Consider the following 21,269-nt stretch of genomic DNA (forward strand, 5'->3'; position numbering starts at 1 on the left):
CTGGCTCAATAGACAATCGGTGCAGGAGTAGGCCATTCGGCCCTTCGAGCCAGCACCGCCATTCAATGTGATCATGAATCAGTGGGCTTGAATGACCTGTTTCCGTGCTGTATCTCTAAACTAAACTAAAAAAATGAAATAGATAACACAACAAACAAGCAATAAAAAAGTTCAATAAATAAAATAACTAATATAGTGCAAAACAAACCAAAGCCCCAAATCCCTAGTGTAACTCAGGCAGTTCGTAGTTTGGAGTTTAGTTGGAGTTCATTGGTTCAGCAGCTTGAAGGTTGTTAAAAAGTTGTTCCAATTTTACAGGTTTACCACTAAAGAGAGTCCTACTCATCTTCTTTAATTCTGAGGCTGTGACCTGTGGCCCTGGACTTCTCCCGCGAGTGGGGAAACACCATTCCCCAGAGATGCTGCCTGCCTGTCTGCCTGCCTGACCCGACCCCTGCAGAGTGACTCCAGCACTTTTGTGTGCAGCAGGTCTAAATCTTGGCCAAACTGACGTGTGGTATTGTAGCAACGCGCTATGGTAACGGTGGAGTCCGGGGCAACCGCACAATGGGTGGGCGGAGCGGGGCGGGTCGGGACGGGACGAGGGCGGGGGTCTGGGGTCTGGTGACTGGGGGCCGGGACTGGGACCGGGGACGGTGCGGGGGGTGTAACGATAGCTCGCCTGGGAGGGCAGGAGAGCGGCGTTGCAATGGGCTGCGGCATCTCCAGAGAGGTTTCCATTCAACCGCAGGACGGCGCAGATGACAACCTGGAAAGAAAACGAAAGGTAACTGGTGGCCGGACCAACCCTGCAAATAAAACAAAAGTTAAAACCCCGGCCTCGTTAATGGCTGAGAAACAATGGCCATATTCCCAGGACTTCGTCTGTGTTTTTGGCTGTGGAGGCCAAGTCAATGGATACTTTTAAGGCGGACATTGCTAGATTCATGTCTCTCTGATGTAGATGTATCTGCATCTAGCTCTGTAGATCTGTATAAGTGCATGAATTAGCATTAAACTCCTGTGAAGTTTGGAAGATTGGAGAAGAGAGGTCCCGATAATGCATGTGAGATGTTGCCGTGTTGCAGTTTGGTGTTACTTAATGTGTAGGAAGGTAACTGGTTTACATCGAAGAATGATTCCCAAGAATGAGTGGGTTAGCATATGATGAGCGTGTGACAGCACTGGGCCTGTACTCCTGGAGTTTAGAAGGTTGAGGGGGGACCTCATTGAAACTTACAGAATAGTGAAAGGCACAGATAGAGTGGATGCGGAAAGGATGTTTCCACTGGTGGGAGAGTCTAGGACCAGTGGTCACAGCCTCAGAATTAATGGGCGCTCTTTTAGAAAAGAGGTGAGGAGGAACTTCTTTAGTCAGAGGGTAGTTAATCCACGGAACTCATTGCCACAGAGGGCTGTGGGGGGCATGTCGGTGGGTATGTTTAAGGCAGAGCTAGACAAATCCTTGATTAGTTCGGGTGTCAAGGGTTATGGGGAGAAGGCAGGAAAATGGGATTAGGAGGCAGAGATCAGCCATGATTGAATGGCGGTGTAGATTCGATGTGCCGAATGGCCTAATTCCATTCCTATAACTTGTGAACGTGTGAAGTAACTCAATGGGACAGACAGCATCTCTGAAGAAAACAGAGATGCTGCCTGACCCACTGAGTTACTCCAGATTTCTGTGTGTATCTTAAAGTGTGTGGGTATTTGTATTGTACATGTATTTGAATCTTTGTAGATCTGTGTATGTCTTAATGTTGATTTCCTACTGATTTCCTATGAAGATTGTAGATGAAAGATCCAGAGAGCATTCACTATGCTATGATAATTGTGAGTGTTGCTGTGGATATAGTTTGGTGTTACTTATGTTACAGTGAGGTATGCACAAAGTACTAAAACTATACACATGGACAAGAACTGATCACTGCACAACAAGACACACAGTGCTGGAGTAACTCGGCGGGACAGGCAGCTTCTCTGGAGAACATGGATAGGTGACATTTCAGGTCATAAGGTCATTAGATCATGAGGAATATAGGAGTAGAATTAGGCCATTCAGCCCATCAAGCCATTCAATCATGGCTGATCTATCTCTCCCTCCTAACTCCATTCTCCTGCCTGCTCCCCATAACCTCTGACACCTGTACCAATCAAGAATCTATCTATCTCTGCCTTAAAAACATCCACTGACTTGGCCTCCACAGCCTTCTGTGGCAAAGAATTCCACAGATTCACCACCCTCTGACTAAAGAAATTACTCCTCATCCCCTTCCTAAACGCATTCTGAGTCGTCCAGTCCCAGACTCACCCACTATGGAAACATCCTCTCCACATCCACTCTATCTATGCCTTTCACTATTCTGTATATTTCAATGAGGTCCCCCTCAACCTTCTAAACTCCAGCGAGTACGGGCCCAGTGCCGACAAACGCTCATCATAGGTTAACCTACTCATTCCTGGAATCATTCTTGTAAACCTCCTCTGGACCCTCTCCAGAGCCAGCACATCCTTCCTCAGATACGGTGCCCAAAATTGCTCACAATATTCCAAATGTGATCCTACCAGCGCCTTATAGAGCCTCAGCATTACATCCCTGTTTTTGGATTCAAGCCCTCTTGAAGTAAATGCTAGCTTTGAGTTTGCTTTCTTCACTACCGATTCGACTTGCAGATTAACTTTTGGGGAATCCTGCACCAGCATTTCCATGTCCCTTTGCACCTCCGATATCTGGATTCTTACCCCATTTAGAAAATAGGCTATGCCTTTATTCCTACTACCAAAACGCATGACTCCACACTTTGCTACACTATATTCCATCTGCGCACTCTCCCAACCTGTCCAAGTCCTTCTTCAGAGTCCCTGCTTTCTCTACACTACCTGCCCTTCCATCTACTTTTGTATCATCTGCAAACTCTAACACAAAGCCTTCAATCCCCTCGTCCAAATCATTAATATACAACGTGAAGAGTCGCCGCCCTTGCGGAACTCCACTAGTTACTGGCAGCCAACCAGGATAGGCCCCCTTTATTGCCACTCTTTGTCTTCTGCCATCCAGCCAACCTGCTATCCATGCTAGTAGTATCTGCCCTTTGATACCGTGGGCTCTCATCTTCCTTAGCAGCCTCACGTGTGGCACCTTATCAAAGGTTTTCTGAAAATCTAAGTCAGGGGTTCCCAACCTTTTTCATCCCGTTTACCCCTGGCAACTTTAACAGCACATCACAATGTTATTTCACTTATTTATGAACAACTAATGATGAACAGATACCGGTATACCAGAACCAAACACAGTCAGTCAATGAGAGAAAATATGTACAATTCCAGAATCAACTAATTTAACCCCTTGGTAAGTGAAATTTAAACCCTGGGGGTAAATTTACCCAGGTTGGGAACTCTTGATCTAAGTAAACAACATCTGCTGACTCTCCTTTGTCTGTCCTGCTATTTATTTCTTCAAAGAATTCCAACAAAATTGTCACGCATGACCACCCCTTCACTAAGCCATGCTGACTTTGGCCTGTTTGATCGTGAACTTCTAAGTAATCCATAACATCATCCTTTGTAATGGACTCTAAAGGGTCAAGACCCTTCTTCAAGACTTATCCAACCTAATGTCACCCAGCGGGACAGGCAGTATCTTTGTAGAGAAGGAATGGGTGACGTTTCGGGTCAAGACCCGTCTTCAGACTAGGGTGTGTGAGAAATCTTGGACATAGGTCTGCAGAGATCGGACCAGGGGTGGATAGGATGGAGTCGAGGTACGTGGAAATCATTTCAGTGGGCCAGGTCGCAGGCAGAAACAATGGGTCTCAGATTCAGATTCAGATTCAATTTTAATTGTCATTGTCAGTGTACAGTACAGAGACAACGAAATGCATTCAAGGCCAGGGCAGTTGTGTTTATGGATTTTGGGGAGAAGGTAAAACTGGGCTGTGCGGGGCTGGGGAATGATAAGGTTGGAGGCTGTAGAAGGCCCGCTGAGTTACTTCAGCTTTTTGTGTCTATCTTTGGTCTATACATGGGTTGGCTGTTGTGCTTATGAAAGTACAAATTATTTACAAAAAAAAAACCCCAATCTCCTTTGCTAAAACCCGTGATCATCAAATGAGTTCATATTTCCTCCCGCAAATAAGCTACATGCACTCAATAAAGGAACGTTAATCATCACATGAAGCTCTTGGGGCTAGTGGAATCAAGGGATATGGGGAGAAGGCAGGCACGGGTTATTAATTGGGGACAATCAGCCATGATCACCAGGAATGGCGGTGCTGGCTCGAAGGGCCTAATGGCCTCCTCCTGCACTTATTTTCTATGTTTTTATAACACAGCATCTCTGGAGAAAATCAATGGGCGACATTTTGGGTCGAGACCCTTCTTCCGACTGAAGGAGGGTCTCTTTGCCTTTCTTCAGTCTGAAGAAGGGTCCCATCCTGAAATGTCGCCCGTCCGATTCCCCCAGGGATGCCGCCTGTCCCTTGGAATTCCATGCTCGACCGAGTCTCAGGAACGGAGAACTGGGAATAGACACAAAAAGCTGGAGTAACTCAGTGGGACAGGCAGCATCTCTTGGAGAGAAGGAATGGGTGATGTTTCGGGTCGTGAACCTTCGTCACAGGTATTGGCAATTCAAATTAGAATAGTTTAGTGTGCAATAAAATGCTTCGGGAACAAATGCATGAATTGAAACAAAATCTTTTATTTTCCCTTTTAGATTAAGAACAATAGGAGAAGCAGCAAATTGAATGTAGCTGATGATTTTCATAGATCGAGAATATCAGAGGAGGAGTTAATAACGTTACCCGGAGCAGTGCAGCAGTCCTTGCCACCTTTAAGAAAAACAAATGGGACCGTGCTGCGAAATGGATTTAATGATGGTAGGGAGTGATCCCATTAATATAATGACTGGAAGGTATTGTGGAGTCATAGAGTGAAAGACAATAGGTGCAGGAGTAGGCCATTTGGCCCTTCAAGCCAGCACCGCCATTCAATGTGATCATGGCTGTTCATCCCCAATCAGTACCCCGTTCCTGCCTTCTCCCCATATCCCCTGACTCCGCTATCTTTATGAGCCCTATCTTACTCTCTCTTGAAAGTATCCAGAGAACCGGCCTCCACCGCCCTCCACCACCAGGCAGAGAATTCCACACACTCACAACTCTCTGAAGAAGTGTTTCCTCATCTCCGTTCTAAATGGTTTACTCCTTATTCTATGGCAGCTGGTTCTGGACTCCCCCAACATCGGGAACATGTTTCCTGCTTCTAGCATGTTCAAACCCTTAATAATCTTATATGTTTCAATAAGATCCCCTCTTATCCTTCTAAACTCAAGAGTATACAAGCCCAGTCACTCCATTCTCTCAACATATGACAGTCCCGCCATCCCGGGAATTAACCTTGTAAACCTACGCTGCACTCCCTCGATAGCAATAATGTCCTTCCTCAAATGAGGGGACCAAAACTGCTCACAATACTCCAGGTGTGGTCTCACTCAGGCCATATACAACTGCAGAAGGACCTCTTTGCTCCTATATTCAACTCCTCTTGTTATAAAGGCCAACATGCCATTCGCTTTCTTCACTGCCTGCTGTACCTTCTTCACACAGAGAGTTGCATTCCCGTTTTTGCTACCAAAGTGGATAACCTTACATTTATCCACAATAAACTGCATCTGCCATGCATTTGCCTGCTCACCCAACCTGTCCATGTCACCCTGCATTCTCGTAGCATCCTCCTCACATAGAAACATAGAAAATAGGTGCAGGAGTAGGCCATTCAGCCCTTCAAGCCTGCACCGCCATTTGATATGATCATGGCTGATCATCCTACTCGGTATCCCATCCCTGCCTTCTCTCCATACCCCCTGATCCCTTTAGCCACAAGGGCCACATCTAACTCACAGTTCACACTGCCACCCAGCTTTGTGTCATCTGCAAATTTGCTAATGTTACTTTGAATCCCTTCATCTAAATTGTTGGTGTATTTTGTAAATAACTGCAGTCTCAGCACCGAGCCTTGCAGTACCCCACTAGTCACCAATTTAAAAAGGGACCCGTTAATCCCTACTCTTTGTTTCCTGTTTGCCAACCAATTTTCTATCCATGTCAGCACTCTACCCCCAATACCATGTGCCCTCATTTTGCCCACTAATCTCCTATGTGGGACTTTATAAAATGCTTTCTGAAAGTCCAGGTACACTACATCCACTGGCTCATCCTTGTCCATTTCCTAGTTACATCCTCAGAAAATTCCAGAAGATTAGTCAAGCATGATGTCCCCTTCGTAAATCCATGCTGACTCGGACCGATCCTGTTACTGCTATCCAAATGTGCGGCTATCTCATCTTTTATAATTGACTCCAGCATCTTCCCCAACACCGATGTCAGGCTAACTGGTCTATAATTCCCTGTTTTCTCTCCCCCGCCTTTCTTAAAAAGTGGGATAACATTAGCTACTCTCCAATCCACAGGAACTGATCCTGAATCTACAGAACATTGGAAAATTATCACCAATGTATCCATGATTTCTAGAGCCACTTCCTTAAGTATCCTGGGATGCAGACCATCAGGCCTTCAGTCCCATCAGTCTCCCCAACACCATTTCCTACCTAATGTGGATTTCCTTCAGTTCCTCTGTCACCCCAGATGCTCTGGCCACTACTATATCAGGAAGATTGTTTGTGTCCTCCTTAGTGAAGACAGATCCAAAGTACCTGTTCAACTTATCTGCCATTTCCTTGTTCCCCATAATACATTCACCTTTGTCAGTCTTCAAGGGTCCAACTTTGGTCTTAACTATTTTTTTTCCTCTTCACATACCAAAACATGCTTTTACTATCCTCCTTTATATTCTTGGCTAGCTTACCTTCGTACCTCATCTTTTCTCCCCGTATTGCCTTTTTAGTTATCTTCCGTTGCTCTTTAAACATTACCCAATCCTCTTGTTTCCTGCTCATCTTTGCTACGTTGTACTTCTTCTCTTTTATTTTTATACTGTCCCCTGACGTTCCTTGTCAGCCATGGTCGTCCCTTTCTCCCCTTGGAATCTTTCTTCCTCATTGGAATGAACTGATCCTGCACCTTCTGTATTATTCCCAGAAATACCTGCCATTGTTGTTCCACTGTCATCCCTGCTAGTGTATCTTTCCAGTCAACTTTAGCCAGCACCTCCCTCATGGCTCCATAGTCCCCTTTATTCAACTCTAACACTGACACCTCCCATTTACCCTTCTCCCTCTCCAATTGTAGATTAAACTTGACCATATTATGGTCACTACCTCCTAATGGCTCCTTAACCTCAAGTTCCTTTATCAAATCCGGTTCATTACATAACACTACAGTGTGCAAACAGGCCCTTCGGCCCAACTTGCCCACACCGGCCAACATGTCCCAGCTACACTAGTCCCACCTGCCTGTGCTTGGTCCCTCCAAACGTGTCCTGTCCATGTCCCTGTCTAACTGTTTCTTAAATGTTGGGATAGTCCCAGCCTCAACTACCTCACCTGGCAGCTTGTTCCACACACCCACCACCCTTTGTGTGAAAAAGTTACCCCTCGGATTCCTATTAAATCTTTTCCCCTTCACCTTGAACCTATGTCCTCTGGTCCTCAATTCCTCCACACTAGGCAAGAGATTCTGTGCATCTACCTGATCTTATACACCTCTATAAGATCACCCCTCATCCTCCTGCGCTGCATGGAATAGAGACCCTGCCTACTCAACCTCTTCCTATAGCTCACACCCTCTCGTCCTGGCAACATCCTCGTAAATCTTCTCTGAAACCTTTCAAACTTATACTTCTGAAATACACACCAATGGTTTATAAATAGTCAAGAGTCACGAGTGTTTAATTGTTATGTCCCAGCAATAGAACAGTGAAATTCTGACTGTTAGTTTAGTTTAAAGATACAGCGCGGAAACAAGCCCGTTCAGCCCACCGAGTCTGTGCTGACCAGTGACCCCCCCACACTAGCGCTATCCTACCGGGACTAGAGGGTGTGAGCTACAGGGAGACGTGGAGTAGACTGGGTCTCTATTCCTTGGGAATTGGCAAGGATAGACTGGCAAATTATACTTGACAGTGGAGATGTAAAGGCAAAGATTTAAAGACCGCGTGGATGAACTCCAGAAATTGTTCATCCCTGTCTGGCGAAAAAATCAAACTGGGAACGCGGCTCAACGGTAGCTGACAAGGGAAGTCAAGGATAGTGTTAAATCCAAGGAAGAGGCATATAAATTGGCCAGAAGAAGCGGCAAATCAGAGAGGACTGGGAGAAATTTAGAACTCAACAGACGAGGGCAAAGGGGTTAATTAAGAGGGGGAATAAAGAGCATGAAAGAAAGCCTGCGGGGAATATAAAAACTGACTGTACAAGTTTCTTTAGATATGTAAAAAGGAAAAGATTAGTGAAGATGAATGTAGGTTCCATGCAATCAGAGACGGGTGAATTTATAATGGGAAACAAGGAAATGGCAGAACAGTTAAACGAGTACTTTGGTTCTGTCTTCACTAAGGAAGACACAAAAAATATCCCGGAAATACCAGGGTGACCGAGGATCTAGTGGGAGGGAGGAACTGAAGGGAATCCACATTAGTCAGAAAATAGTGTTAGATAAACTGTTGGGACTGAAGTCAGATAAATCCCCAGGGCCTGACGGTCTGCATCCCAGAGTACCAAACGAGGTGGCCCTAGAAATCGTGAATGCATTAGTGATCATTTTCCAATGTTCACTAGACTCTGGATCAGTTCCTGTGGACTGGAGGGTAGCCAGTTTACTCCACTTTAAGAAAGGAGGGAGAGTGAAAACAGGGAATTATGGACAAGTTAGTCTTACATCGGTAGTGGGGAAGATGCTTGAGTCGATTATTAAAGATGTTACAGCGACGCATTTGGAAAGCAGTGACAGGATCGGTCAAAGTCAGCATGGATTTATGGTGGGGATATCATGCTTCACTAATCTTTTGGAATTTTTTGAGGATGTAAGTAGAATGGATAAGGGAGAGCCAGTGGACATGGTGCATCTGGACTTTCAAAAAGCCTTTGACAAGGTCCTACACAAGAGATTAGTGTGCAAAATTAGACCACGTGCTTTGGGGGTAGGATATTAACATGGATAGAGAACTGGTTGGCAGACAGGAAGCAAAGAGTAGGAATTAATGGGTCATTTTCAGAATGTAGGCAGTGACTAGTGGGGTACCGCAAGGCTCAGTGTTGGGACCGCAGTTGTTTGCAATATATATTAACGATTTAGACGAGGGAATTAAATGTAACAACTTTAAGTTTGTGGATAACACAAAGCTGGGTGGCAGTGCGAGCTGCGAGTAGAATGTGATGAGGCTGCAGGGTGACTTGGATAAATTGGGTGAGTGGATGCAGTATAATGTGAGGTTATCCACTTTGGTGGCAAGAACTGGAAGGCAGATTATTATCTGAATGGTGTCAGATTAGGGGAAGGGGAGGTGCAACGAGATCTGTGTGTGCTTGTACATCAGTCACTGAAAGTAAGCATGCAATAGTGAAGTAAGCTAGGATTTGAGGTCAAGTCAAGTGAGTTTATTGTCATATGTCTCTGATAGGACAATGAAATTCTTGCTTTACAAGTTTATGAGCAAGGAGTACCTACTGCAGTTGTACAGGGCCATGGTGAGACCGCACCTGGAATATTGTGTGCAATTTTGGTCACCTAATTTGAAGGAGTGCAGCGTAGGTTCACCAGGTTAATTCCCAGGATGGCGGGACTGACATATGATGAAATCAACATAGGTTGACTGGGCTAGGATTCGCTAGAAATTTAGAAGGATGAGAGGGAATCTTATAGAAACATATAAAATTCCTAGAGGATTGGACAGGGTAGAAGCAGGAAACATGTTCGCGATGTTCGGGGAGTCCAGAACCAGGGGACACAGTTTAAGAATAAGGGGTAGGCCATTTAGGACTAAGATGGGGAAAAACTTTTTCACCCAGAGAGTCGTGAATCTGTGAAATTCTCTGCCACAGAAGGCAGTGGAGGCCAATTCACTGGATATTTTCAAGAGTGAGATTAGCTCTTAGAGCAAAGGGAATCAAGGGATATCAGGAAAAAGCTGGAACAGGGTACTGATTTTGGATGATCAGCCATGATCATATTTTGGTTTAGAGATACAGTGTGGAAACAGGCCCTTCAGCACACCGGGTAAACGCCGACCAGCGATCCCCGCACATTAACACAATCCTACACCCACTAGGGACAATTTTTTTTTTAACATTTACCAAGCCAATTAACCTACATATCTGTACTTCTTTGGAGTGTGGGATGAATCCAAAGATCTCAGAGAAAACCCACCCAGATCATGGGGAGAACATAGAGAACGTACAGACAGCTCCCGTAGTCGGGATCGAATCTGGGTCTCCGGCGCTGTATTCGCTGTAAGGCAGCAACTCTACCGCTGCGCCACCATGACTGCCTACTGAATGGTTTGAAGGGACAAATGTATGCCTGTACCTATTTTCTATGTTTCTATTGTTCTATGTTTCCATCCCGGAGAATCCCCACGCAGGTCACGGGGAGAACGTATGTACTCTGTACAGACAGCACCCGTAGTCAGGGTGGAACCTGGTTCTCTGGCGCTGTGAGGCAGTAACTCTACCGCTGCGCCATCATGACGTGCTGCAGCTGAACGGACCCATTAACGCAATAACACACGAATAAATATGTAGTAACCAAAAATTCAATAAATTAGCAGTAATCCTAGGTGGACATGATAGTGCAAAATCAAAGTCTAAAAATGCAGAAGATCATCAAAGGGCATAAAATGCTGGAAGTGACTCAGCGGGTCAGGTATCATCTCTGGAGAACATGGATAAGTGACGATAGTGTTAGTGTGCGGGGGTAATCACTGGTCAGCGTGGACTCGGCGGGCTGAAGGGCCTGTTTCCACGCTGTATCTCTAAACTAAACTAAAAAAACAAAACTGATTCCTCCATGGAAGATCATAATTGCTGATGTAGTGGTTAATAGCTGATAGATAATTTTCCTTGCCTTGTGAAGTGCTCATATCACCCGATCAACACACCCCTGCATTCCCTCCCTAGTCATCCTACTAGTTCCACTGTTCACATCTTTGTGTCCCTTCGTTAACACCTATTCCCCAGCCAACAATGGGCCATTGTGGGCTCCACCCTTCCTTGGTCATCTGCTGTCGACCCTGTTTTGGTCTGGCCTTTACCTACCTCCAGTTCCCTCCCCTTTACTTTCAGTGTGAATGACCCGAAACGTCACCCGTCCTTTTTCTCCAGAGATGCTTCAGAACGCCATCGCCTCAGAATAAAAGGGCGTACCTTTAAAAAGGTGATGAGGAGGAATTTCTTTAGTCAGAGGGTGGTGAATCTGTACAAACTCCATACAGACAGCACCCATAGTCAGGATTTAACCCGGGTCTCCGTTGCTGTAAGGCAGCAACTCTACCGCCACTGGGCCACCCACCTGCCTTCATATATTAACCCTTTGAGCCACGGTGCCATTCAGTTGCATCCGCACTTCACCCACTCCAAGCCCAATATTTCCTGAGTCTGAGAAGGGCCCGACCTGAGACGTCACCTATCCATGACCTCCAGGGATGCTGCCTGACCTGCTGAGTTACTCCAGTACTTTGTGTCTCTCCATGGTAAATCGGCCACTGAAATATGCTGAAAGAATGGGTTGACTGGACTTGTATTCACTGGAATTTAGAAGGATGAGAGGATATTTTCTAGAAAAATATAAAATTCTTAAGGGATTGGACGGGCTAGATGTAGGAAAAATGTTGGGGGAGTCCAGAACCAAAGGTCACAGTTTAGGACTGAGATGAGGAAATACTTTTTCACCCAGAGGGTTGTGAATCTGTGGAATTCTCTGCCACAGAAGATAGTGGAGGCCAATTCACTGGATGTATTCAAGAGAAAGTTAGATTTAGTTCTTCGGGCTAACAGAATCAAGGGATATGGGGAGAAAGCAGGAACAAGGTACTGATTCTGGATGATCTGCCATGATCATATTGAATGGCGGTGCAGGCTCGAAGGGCCGAATGGTCTACTCCTGCACCTATTTTCTATGTTTCCATTTTTCTATGAGAAGTGGTGTCCAAAACACAGCACCGTATTCCAGAAGGTTCCTGGCCACAACTCCGTACAAGTGGAACGTAATCTTAATTTGAGGTTCAGCCCACTGCAGATGTTAATTTACTCGTGCATTAAGTTATAAAGAATAAAGAACAATGAGTGAAAGATGTGCAAATAAAGTAATGATTATATAGGACACAGGCCATTGCTAGCTGGTTTGTTGGGTAAAAACAAGAAGCTGGTGCAACTTGGGTGGGGGAGAAATACAGAGAGGGAATGCCTGAAAGTTAGAGAAATCAATATTCATACCACTGGGCTGTAAGCTGCCCAAGGGATATATGAGATGATGTTCACATGGAAGGTAGATAAGACTTTGAAAGAAATTTTTTTTTTTGCACCGTGGTGTAAAATTGGGAAAAGGGGAAGTACAATGGGAACTGAGGATCTCTGGTTATCAGTCAATGAAAGTAAGCATGCAGGTACAGCAGGCAGTGAAGAAAGCGAATGGCATGTTGGCCTTCATAACAAGAGGAGTTGATTATAGGAGCAAAGAGGTCCTTCTGCAGTTGTACACGGGCCTAGTGAGACCACACCTGGAATAGTGTGTGCAGTTTTGGTCTCCAAATTTGAGGAAGGACATTCTTGCTATTGAGGGAGTGCAACGTAGGTTCACAAGGTTAATTCCCGGGATGGCAAGACTGACAGGTCATATGCTGAGAGAATGGAGCGACTGGGCTGATATACGCTGGAATTTAGAAGGATGAGAGGGAATCTTATTGAATCATATGATTATTAAGGGTTGGGACACGCTAGAGGCAGGAAACATGTTCCCAATGTTGGGGGCGTCCAGAACCAGGGGCCACAGTTTAAGAATAAGGGGTAAGCCATTTAAAACGGAAATGAGGAAACACACTTTCACACAGAGAGTTGTGAGTCTGTGGAATTCTCTGCCTCGGAGGGCGGTGGAGGCCGGTTCTCTGGCTACTTTCCAGAGAGAGCTGGATAGGGCTCTTAAAGATAGTCAGAGGGGATATGGGGAGAAGGCAGGAACGGGGACTTTAAATTTTCGACCGCCGGCCTGCGGCCTACACCATCTTGAAGCCGCAGTCTCCGGTGGGAAGACACCGATTCAGGACTTATCTGGACTTACCTTGTCTACACTTCTGGACGCCTGCAGCGACGGCTGCGGAGGGTTGAGGTCCCAACCACGGGGGAAAATGGAGGAGGACTGACCAAATTTTGTGCCTTCCACCACAGTGATGAATGCTGTGGTGAATGTTTGTGTTAAATTTTTTATTGTGTATTGTGTGTTCTTTATCATTGTACCGCTGCTGACAAATTAATTTCACTGGCACTTTATGTGCAATGTGACAAATAAAACTGTATTGTATTGTATTGTATTGTATTGTATTGATTGGGATGATCCTGCACCTATTGCACCTATTGTCTATCGTGTAGCTGGTAGAGCTGCTGCCTCACGGCGCCAGAGACCCGTGCTTGAATCTGAGCTCTAGTGTTTGTCGGGCCCATCTGAAATAAGTTGAGCGGTGATTGATCTTGTTTCCCCCGACACTGTGATTCTTTCCCCAGATTTAGCACTTACCGCGAGCAGCTTACTGAAGAAGAATGGGCCAATAAATGAAATCAGGGAGAGACCGAGATCTGCCGAGATTCTGCAAGAACTTCTCGTTCAAGGGATCCTAAATCAGTCTCACAATGAGGACTGGCACGAGGTCCACACTATACTGGTACGTTATTTCCATCCGCTGTATGTGGAACCAAAAAAATGTTTTAATTGATTTCTATGTAGTCATTAACCATGTGGTTAACGGAGACAGGTACAGTGAAAAGCTTTTTGTCGCGTGCTATCCAGTCAGCGGAAAGACTGTTCATGATTGCAATCGAACCGTCCACAGTGTACAGATGCAGGATAAAGGGAATAAGGTGTCGTGCAAAGTAAAGTCCTATTAAAGATGAGGAGGGATTTCTTTAGTCAGAGGGTGGTGAATCTGCGGAATTCAATGCCACAGATTAGAATCATAGTTGCAGCAGTAGGCCATTTGACCCATTGAGCAAATTATTTAATATGATCATCTTCTTGCGTATGGCGTGTACAGCCTAAAATTGTAGGACAACTTGTTCTATTTGATCTTATTTGATTGTGCATGCCAGGTTGATTGCATTCGTCAAAACAGGGCGGACCACATGAAGGTTGCAATCTCCCACCCCATTCAATATGATCAAGGCTGACAATCTAAAATCAGTACCCCATTCCTGCTTTTTCCCCCATATCCCTCCATTTCATTAGCCCTAAGAGCGAAATCTAACTGGTTTAGTTTTGTTTATTATTGTCAGGTGTACCGAGGTACAGTGAAAAGCTTTTGTTGTGGCTGTGTAGGTCAAGTCAATGGATATATTTAAGGCAGGGATTGATAGATTCTTGATTAGTTCAGGTGTCAGGGATTATGGGGAGAAAGCAGGAGAATGGGGTTGAAAGGGAAAGATAAATCAGCCATGATTGAATGGCGGAGTAGACTTGATGGGCCGAATGGCCTAATTCTGCTCCTATCTCTTAAGGGCCTGTCCTACTTAGGCTATTTTTTAGGGGACTACAGACGACTAGGCTGTGGCCACATGGTCGCCGGGGTGTTGTACGGTCGTCAGTAGTCTCCTCAGTCGCCCAAGGAGTCGTAGCATCTTTCTTTGGTGCTGAGGCCAGTTCATTGGCTATATTTAAGGGGGAGTTAGATGTGGCCCTTGTGGCTAAAGGGATCAGGGGGTATGGAGAGAAGGCAGGTACGGGATACTGAGTTGGATGATCAGCCATGATCATATTGAATGGCGGTGCAGGCTCGAAGGCCGAATGGCCTACTCCTGCACCTATTTTCTATGTTTCTATGTTTCTTGTCACTGCTGGGTTTTCAACATGTTCAAAAATTTTCGGTGACAGTGGGTTTGGCGCCAATGAGCGTAGCTTGACTTCTCCTGATGCAGGTGCTGTCATAGGTTGTCGCAAACCGGTGAATTCCATTGGCGACTACCTACGTCAGCCTACATCAACCAGCGACAGGTACCGGCGACTGAATTGTCTTCAGTTGTCGCCGACAGGGTCGTAGTTTGTCGCGGGTGGGCGTAGGTTGACTTCGGTTGTCGTAGGTTGTCACCTGTGCGGTTGTAGGTGGACGTCCTAATAGGTCGCCGGTTGTCGGTAGCTTGCCAGACCTTGACTAGGTGGTAGGTAGTTGTAGGTAGTTGTAGACATTGTAGAGGACAGGCTCTTTATGAACATTAAAGATTTTAAAGATAGTCTGAGGGTCTCCAATGAGCGTCCTTGTCCTGTACCGATGTAAGTTCTGATTATGAACTGCTGGATGATTTCAACATTTTACACGTACTTTACTCAATTGATTTTCTCAGCACATTGATTTCTCTTGAATATTTTGGTCGTTTGAAATTCCTTGCCAGTGACCATTTTGTTTATGATTGAGTTAGTTTGATGTGAAGTCCACTGAAGGCGTCCTGAAGAAGTTACCATCCCGACTCGATAAGTTAAGGATCGAGACAACAAAGCAGGACAACGTAACGATAGAGGAAATAGAAAATAAAATGATGACAACTGACGACAGAAGGAAGGTGAAGTAACATCCCTGATATGTGAGAGTGTTTAAGAAGGAACTGCAGATGCTGGAAAAATCGAAGGTGTAGACAAAAATGCCGGAGAAACTCAGCGGGTGAGGCAGCATCTACGGAGGGAAGGAATAGGCAACGATTCGGGTCGAGACCCTTCTGCAGACCGGGACTCAACCCGAAACGTCGCCCATCCCAGATGCGAGCGTAGTCATTTTTCACAACAGCTTGGCCAGAGGCATGGTTGGTAGAGCTGCTGCCTCACAGCGCCAGAGAACCGGGTTCGATCCCGATCCTGGGGACTGTCCACGTGGAGATTTCACACGTTCTCCCCGTGACCACCTGGATTTCCTCCCCGGGCGCTCCGGTTTAAAAATGTCACAAGTTCTAGGAGGGGGAGAGTAAGGCCATTCTGCACATCTAGTCTGCTCCACCATTCAATCATGGCTGGTCTATCTTTCCCACTCAACCCCATTCTCCTGCCTTCTCCCCATAGCCCCCGACACCTGTAGTAAACACAAATCTGTCAATCTCTGCCTTAAAAATAATTGATGACAGATGTCTGTGGCAAAGAATTCCAGTGGGATGACAGATGGCGCAATGGGCTAAGTGTTCGGCTGGCGACCGGAAGGTAGCCGGTTCGAATCCTGCCTGGAGTGCATACTGTCGTTGTGTCCTTGGGGCAAGACACTTCACCCACATTTGCCTGTGTGTAAAATGTAATGTAATTATGTGAAGCACTTTGGGGTCAATGCAAGTTGACTAAAAATGTGCTATATAAATAAGATTTAAAAAAAAAAAGGTTCACCACCCTCTGACTAACGATATTCCCCTTTATTTTCTTTCTAATGGCACATGCTTTTATTCATTAGCTATGATCTCTGGTCCTAGACTCTCCCACTAGTGGAAACATTCTCTCCACATCCACTCTATCCAGGTCTTTCACTATTCGCTAATTTCCAATGAGTTCTCCCGTAATCCTTCTAAACTGGCCCAGTGCCATCAAGACTCTGAAGCAAAGGTCCCAACCTGAAACGTCACCTCTATATGTTCTCCAGGGTTGCTGCCCCACCCACTGGGTTACTCCAGCACTTTGTGCCTTTCCTTGGTAAACTAGCATCTGCAGTTCCCTGATTCTACACTCTGACTTTAAATGAATAATGAAATGGCAATTTGCACTCTGCATGCAAAAACAGAAACAAAATAATGCGGTTTAAATTGTGGGATTTTATAAAGAGTTCATTGTTACTGCTGGACACTTCCTCTGCTGGGAATATTACTGTGAAGATGTGGGAGCGTATATTTACCATGGTTTGTCCAGCAATTTGCCGGGAATTCACACACAAGTTATGCATTACAGGTCTGTCACTGGAATTCCTTCCCATGAAATTGGAAATCAAAATATTTATTTTTATTGTGCTTTGGAAGGCATGAGCTGAAGGAGTTCAAGTGGAATTGGAAATTATATTGAAAGGCATTGCCACTTCAGTTCAGAAGGTCATAAGTGATAGGAACAGAATTAGGCCATTCAACCCATCAAGGCTACTCTGCTATTCAATCATGGCTGATCTATCTTTCCCTCCTAACCCCATTCTCCTGCCTTCTGTCCATACCCTCTTACACCCATATTAATCTATCTAAAGCAGCCTTAAAAATATCCATTGACATAGAAACATAGAAATTAGGTGCAGGAGTAGGCCATTCGGCCCTTCGAGCCTGCACCGCCATTCAATATGATCATGGCTGATCATCCAACTCAGTATCCCGTACCTGCCTTCTCTCCATACCCCCTGATCCCCTTAGCCACAAGGGCCACATCTAACTCCCTCTTAAATATAGCCAATGAACTGGCCTCAACTACCCTCTGTGGCAGAGAGTTCCAGAGATTCACCACTCTCTGTGTGAAAAAAGTTCTTCTCATCTCGGTTTTAAAGGATTTCCCCCTTATCCTTAAGCTGTGACCCCTTGTCCTGGACTTCCCTAACATCGGGAACAATCTTCCTGCATCTAGCCTGTCCAACCCCTTAAGAATTTTGTAAGAATTTTGTAAGTTTCTATAAGAAACTATTGACGGCCTCCACTCAAAGAATTTGACAAATTCATCAGCCTCTGACTAAATAAATTTCCCCTCATCTCCTTCCTAAAGGAAAGTCCTTTAATTCTGAGGCTATGACCAGTGGTCCTAGACTCTCCCACTAGTGGAAACATCCTCTCCACATCCACTCTATCCAGGCCTTTCACTATTCGATTTCAATGAGGTCCCCCCCCCCCCCCCCCATCCTTCTAAACTCCAGCGAGTACAGGCCCAGTGCCATCAATAGCTCATCATATGTTAACCCAACTCAATCCTGGGATCATTCTCGTAAACCCCCTCTGGACCCTCTCCAGCGCCAGCACATCCTTGCTCGGATTTGGTGCCCAGACTTGCTGACACAATGCTCCAAATGCGGCCTGACCAGGGCCTTGTAGAGCCTCAGCATTACATCCCTGTTTTTTTTTTGTATTCCAGCCCCTCTAGAAGTAAATGCTAGCTTTGCGTATGCCTTAATAAATAAAACAAAAAAGCAATGTTTGTTTTAGATGAAAGAAGTCAAGTTAAAGGAAAGACTGAATAAGTTTAATTCTTCAGTGTTGACGATGGATGGCCAATCGACTGAAATGCCGCCAGTTCCCGAACATGCGACCTTGGAGGAAATTGTTGAGAAGATAACCGTCCAGCAGAAGGAATTCCAGCAAGAATTGCAGGAGGGGCCGAAGGGAAAAGACAGGAATGACCAGCTGGATGGTAGAGCGGAACCTAACCAGCAAGAGAGCAAGGCTAATTGTGAAGATTTGGAATTGGACGATCGCTATTATTTGACGGCACCACCGGCTGAAGAAATAACTGTGAACAAAAGCTGAACGCACTTCACAAATCCTGTATCAATTGCCAAGTGACTTGCTTGTTAGTGTCTGCAGAGGGTGGGGGGGGGGGGGTGGGGGGGGGGGGGGTGGGGTGGAAGTTTCTGTTTTTTTTTTTTTTTTTCATTTTGACATCACGTTGCATTGTCATGATCTACAGATTGCCAAAGTCTACAAAAGTCATTGTGAGAGAAAAATATTCGGAGTCAATAAAAGTTGTCCATGATGATTTTGAATTTTATGCTAAATATGTTTGGCTTTTACAAAGGCGGTGAATATTACTGTGAAGATGTGGGAACGTATTTACCATGGTTGGTTTACCAAAGAGTCACAAAATATGCAGAAGCGATAGAAGTATCCCGACACGAGAATGATCCAAGGAATGATTTGGTTAACGTACGATGAGCTTTTAAAGGCCTGTACTCACTGGAGTTTAGAAGGATGAAGGGTGGGGGGGGGGGGGGGGGGGGGGGGGGGAACCTCATTTAAAACAAACTGAACAATGAAAGGCCTGGATAGAGTGGATGTGGAGAGGACGTTTCCATTGGTGGGTGAGTCTAGGACCAGAGGTCACAGCCTCAGAATAAAAGGGCGTTACTTTAGGAAGGAGATGAGAAGGAATTTGTTTCGTCAGGGGGTGGTGAATATGTGTAATTAATTATCACAGATGGCTATGGAGGCCAAGTCAATGGATATTTTTAAGGCGGAGATTGATTAGTGCGGGTGTCAGGGGTTATGGAGAGAAGGCAGGAGAATGGGGTTGAGAGGGCAAGATAGATCAGCTATAATTGAATAGCAGAGTAGATTTGATGGGCCGAATGGCCTAATTCTGCTCCTAGAACGCTTGAACTCTGCGCCGCCTGGTGCTAACAGCAATAAATCCCAAAGTGCTGGAATAACTCAGCGGGTCAGGCAACATCTCTGGAGAACATGGTAAAGACGTGTCTCAGGACCAGGCGCCTTCTTCAGATCTGAAACGCCACCTATCCATGTTCTCCATGGAGATGCTGCCTGACCCGCTGAATCACTGTCACTGACTCTCAATCAGGAGATCCATTCGGCCTCGTCGAGAGTGCAAGTGTAATTGGCGAAACGATCGGCGAGTCTACGCTTGCTCTCGCCAACGTACAGAAGGCCCGCACCAGGTACAGTAGATGAGGTTAGAGGTGGTGCAGGTGAGCCTCTGTCTCACCTGGAAGGACTGTTGAGAGGGGGGGGTCCCAGGTTGGAGAAGAGGGAGGAGGTACAGGGTCAGGTGTTGCATCACCTGCAGTTCCATGGGAAGGTACCGGGCAGGACGGTGGTTTGGCTGGGAAGGGCCGAGTGAACCAAGGAGTTGTGGTGGGAGCGGTCTCCGGGGAAAGGTGGGAAGGAGTGGGGATGGGAAGATGCGAGTGGTGGTGGGATCACGCTGGCGGATGATTTGTTGGAGATGAAGGCTGGCGGAGATCGACAGAATTTTGATTGGTGCGGGTGTCAGAGGTGTCGGGTGAAGGCAGGAGATGGGGATAGAAGGGAGAGATAGATCAGCCATGGTTCAATGCCAGAGTAGACTCGATGGGCTGAACGGCCTAATTCTGCTCCTGGAACCTATGAGCTTATGACCAGGGGTAAAACTAGACAATAGACAATAGATGCAGGAGTAGGCCAGTCGGCCCTTCGAGCCAGCACCGCCATTCAATGTGATCATGGCTGATCAACCACAATCAGTACCCCGTTCCTGCCTTCTCCCCATATCCCCTGACTCCGCTATCTTTAAGAGCCTTATCTAGCTCTCTCTTAAAAGTATCCAGAGAACTGGCCTCCACCGCCCACAGACTCACAACTCTCTGTGAGAAAAAGTGTTTCCTAAGGACCAGGGAAGTCTATATTTCTTCCATCTGGGGAGAGGGGGAGCCAGAGAAGAACGAGGGGACATAGACAAAAATGGGGGTCATAAGGTCACAAGGGAAAATTAGGACATTCAGCCCATCAAATCAACTCTGCCATTCATTCATGGCTGATCTATCCCTCCTCCTAACCCCATTTTCCTGCCTTCTCCCCATGGGTGCACCACATTTACTAAAGAAAGTGGTCATTTCAGATGTCCTAGAATAGAAAGCCTCATCTGAGGAACAGATGCGACAGAGATGGAGAAATTGGGAGTAAGGGGGATAGCGTCTTTGCATAGGTCGGGCGGGAGGAGGTGCGGTCCAGATAGCTGTGGGAGTTGGTAGGTTTGTAGTAGATGTTAAGTGGACAGTCTGTCCCCTGTGTTAAAGAGGGAACTGCAGATGCTGGAGAATCGAAGGTTACACAGAAAAGCTGGAGAACCTCAGCGGGTGCAGCAGCATCTATGGAGCGAAGGAAATAGGCAACGTTTCGGGCCGAAACCCTTCTTCAGACTGATCAGGGGTGGGGGTGGGTGGGGACAAGAAAGGGAAAAGGAGGAGTAGCCGGAAGGCTGGAGGGTGGGAGGAGACAGCAGGGGAGCTGAGGAAGGGGAGGAGACAGCAAGGACTAACAGAATTGGGAGAAGTCGATGTTCATGCCCCCGGGGTGCAGACTCCCCAAACGGAATATGAGGTGCTGTTCCTCCAATTTCCGGTGCTGCTCGCTGTGGCCATGGAGGAGACCCAGGACAGAGACCCAGGAGACCCAGGACAGAGAGGTCGGAGACGGAGTG

At 46.1% G+C, this 21,269-nt stretch overlaps 1 protein-coding gene across 1 annotated transcript; it reads left to right on the forward strand.

Annotated features, from left to right (window-relative positions):
* The first annotated feature begins 643 nt into the window (after positions 1 to 643).
* LOC129708633 (stathmin domain-containing protein 1-like) lies at positions 644 to 18,671 on the forward strand. The gene is made up of 5 exons (XM_055654513.1): positions 644 to 787; positions 4,715 to 4,877; positions 13,667 to 13,824; positions 15,569 to 15,709; positions 18,284 to 18,671. Exons 1-5 carry the CDS (start codon positions 710 to 712, stop codon positions 18,602 to 18,604), a joined length of 861 nt encoding a protein of 286 aa, XP_055510488.1. The 5' UTR covers positions 644 to 709; the 3' UTR covers positions 18,605 to 18,671.
* The last annotated feature ends 2,598 nt before the right edge of the window (positions 18,672 to 21,269 follow it).

The sequence above is a fragment of the Leucoraja erinacea genome, chromosome 2 (assembly GCF_028641065.1).
Source record: "Leucoraja erinacea ecotype New England chromosome 2, Leri_hhj_1, whole genome shotgun sequence".
Classification (NCBI taxonomy): domain Eukaryota; kingdom Metazoa; phylum Chordata; class Chondrichthyes; order Rajiformes; family Rajidae; genus Leucoraja; species Leucoraja erinaceus.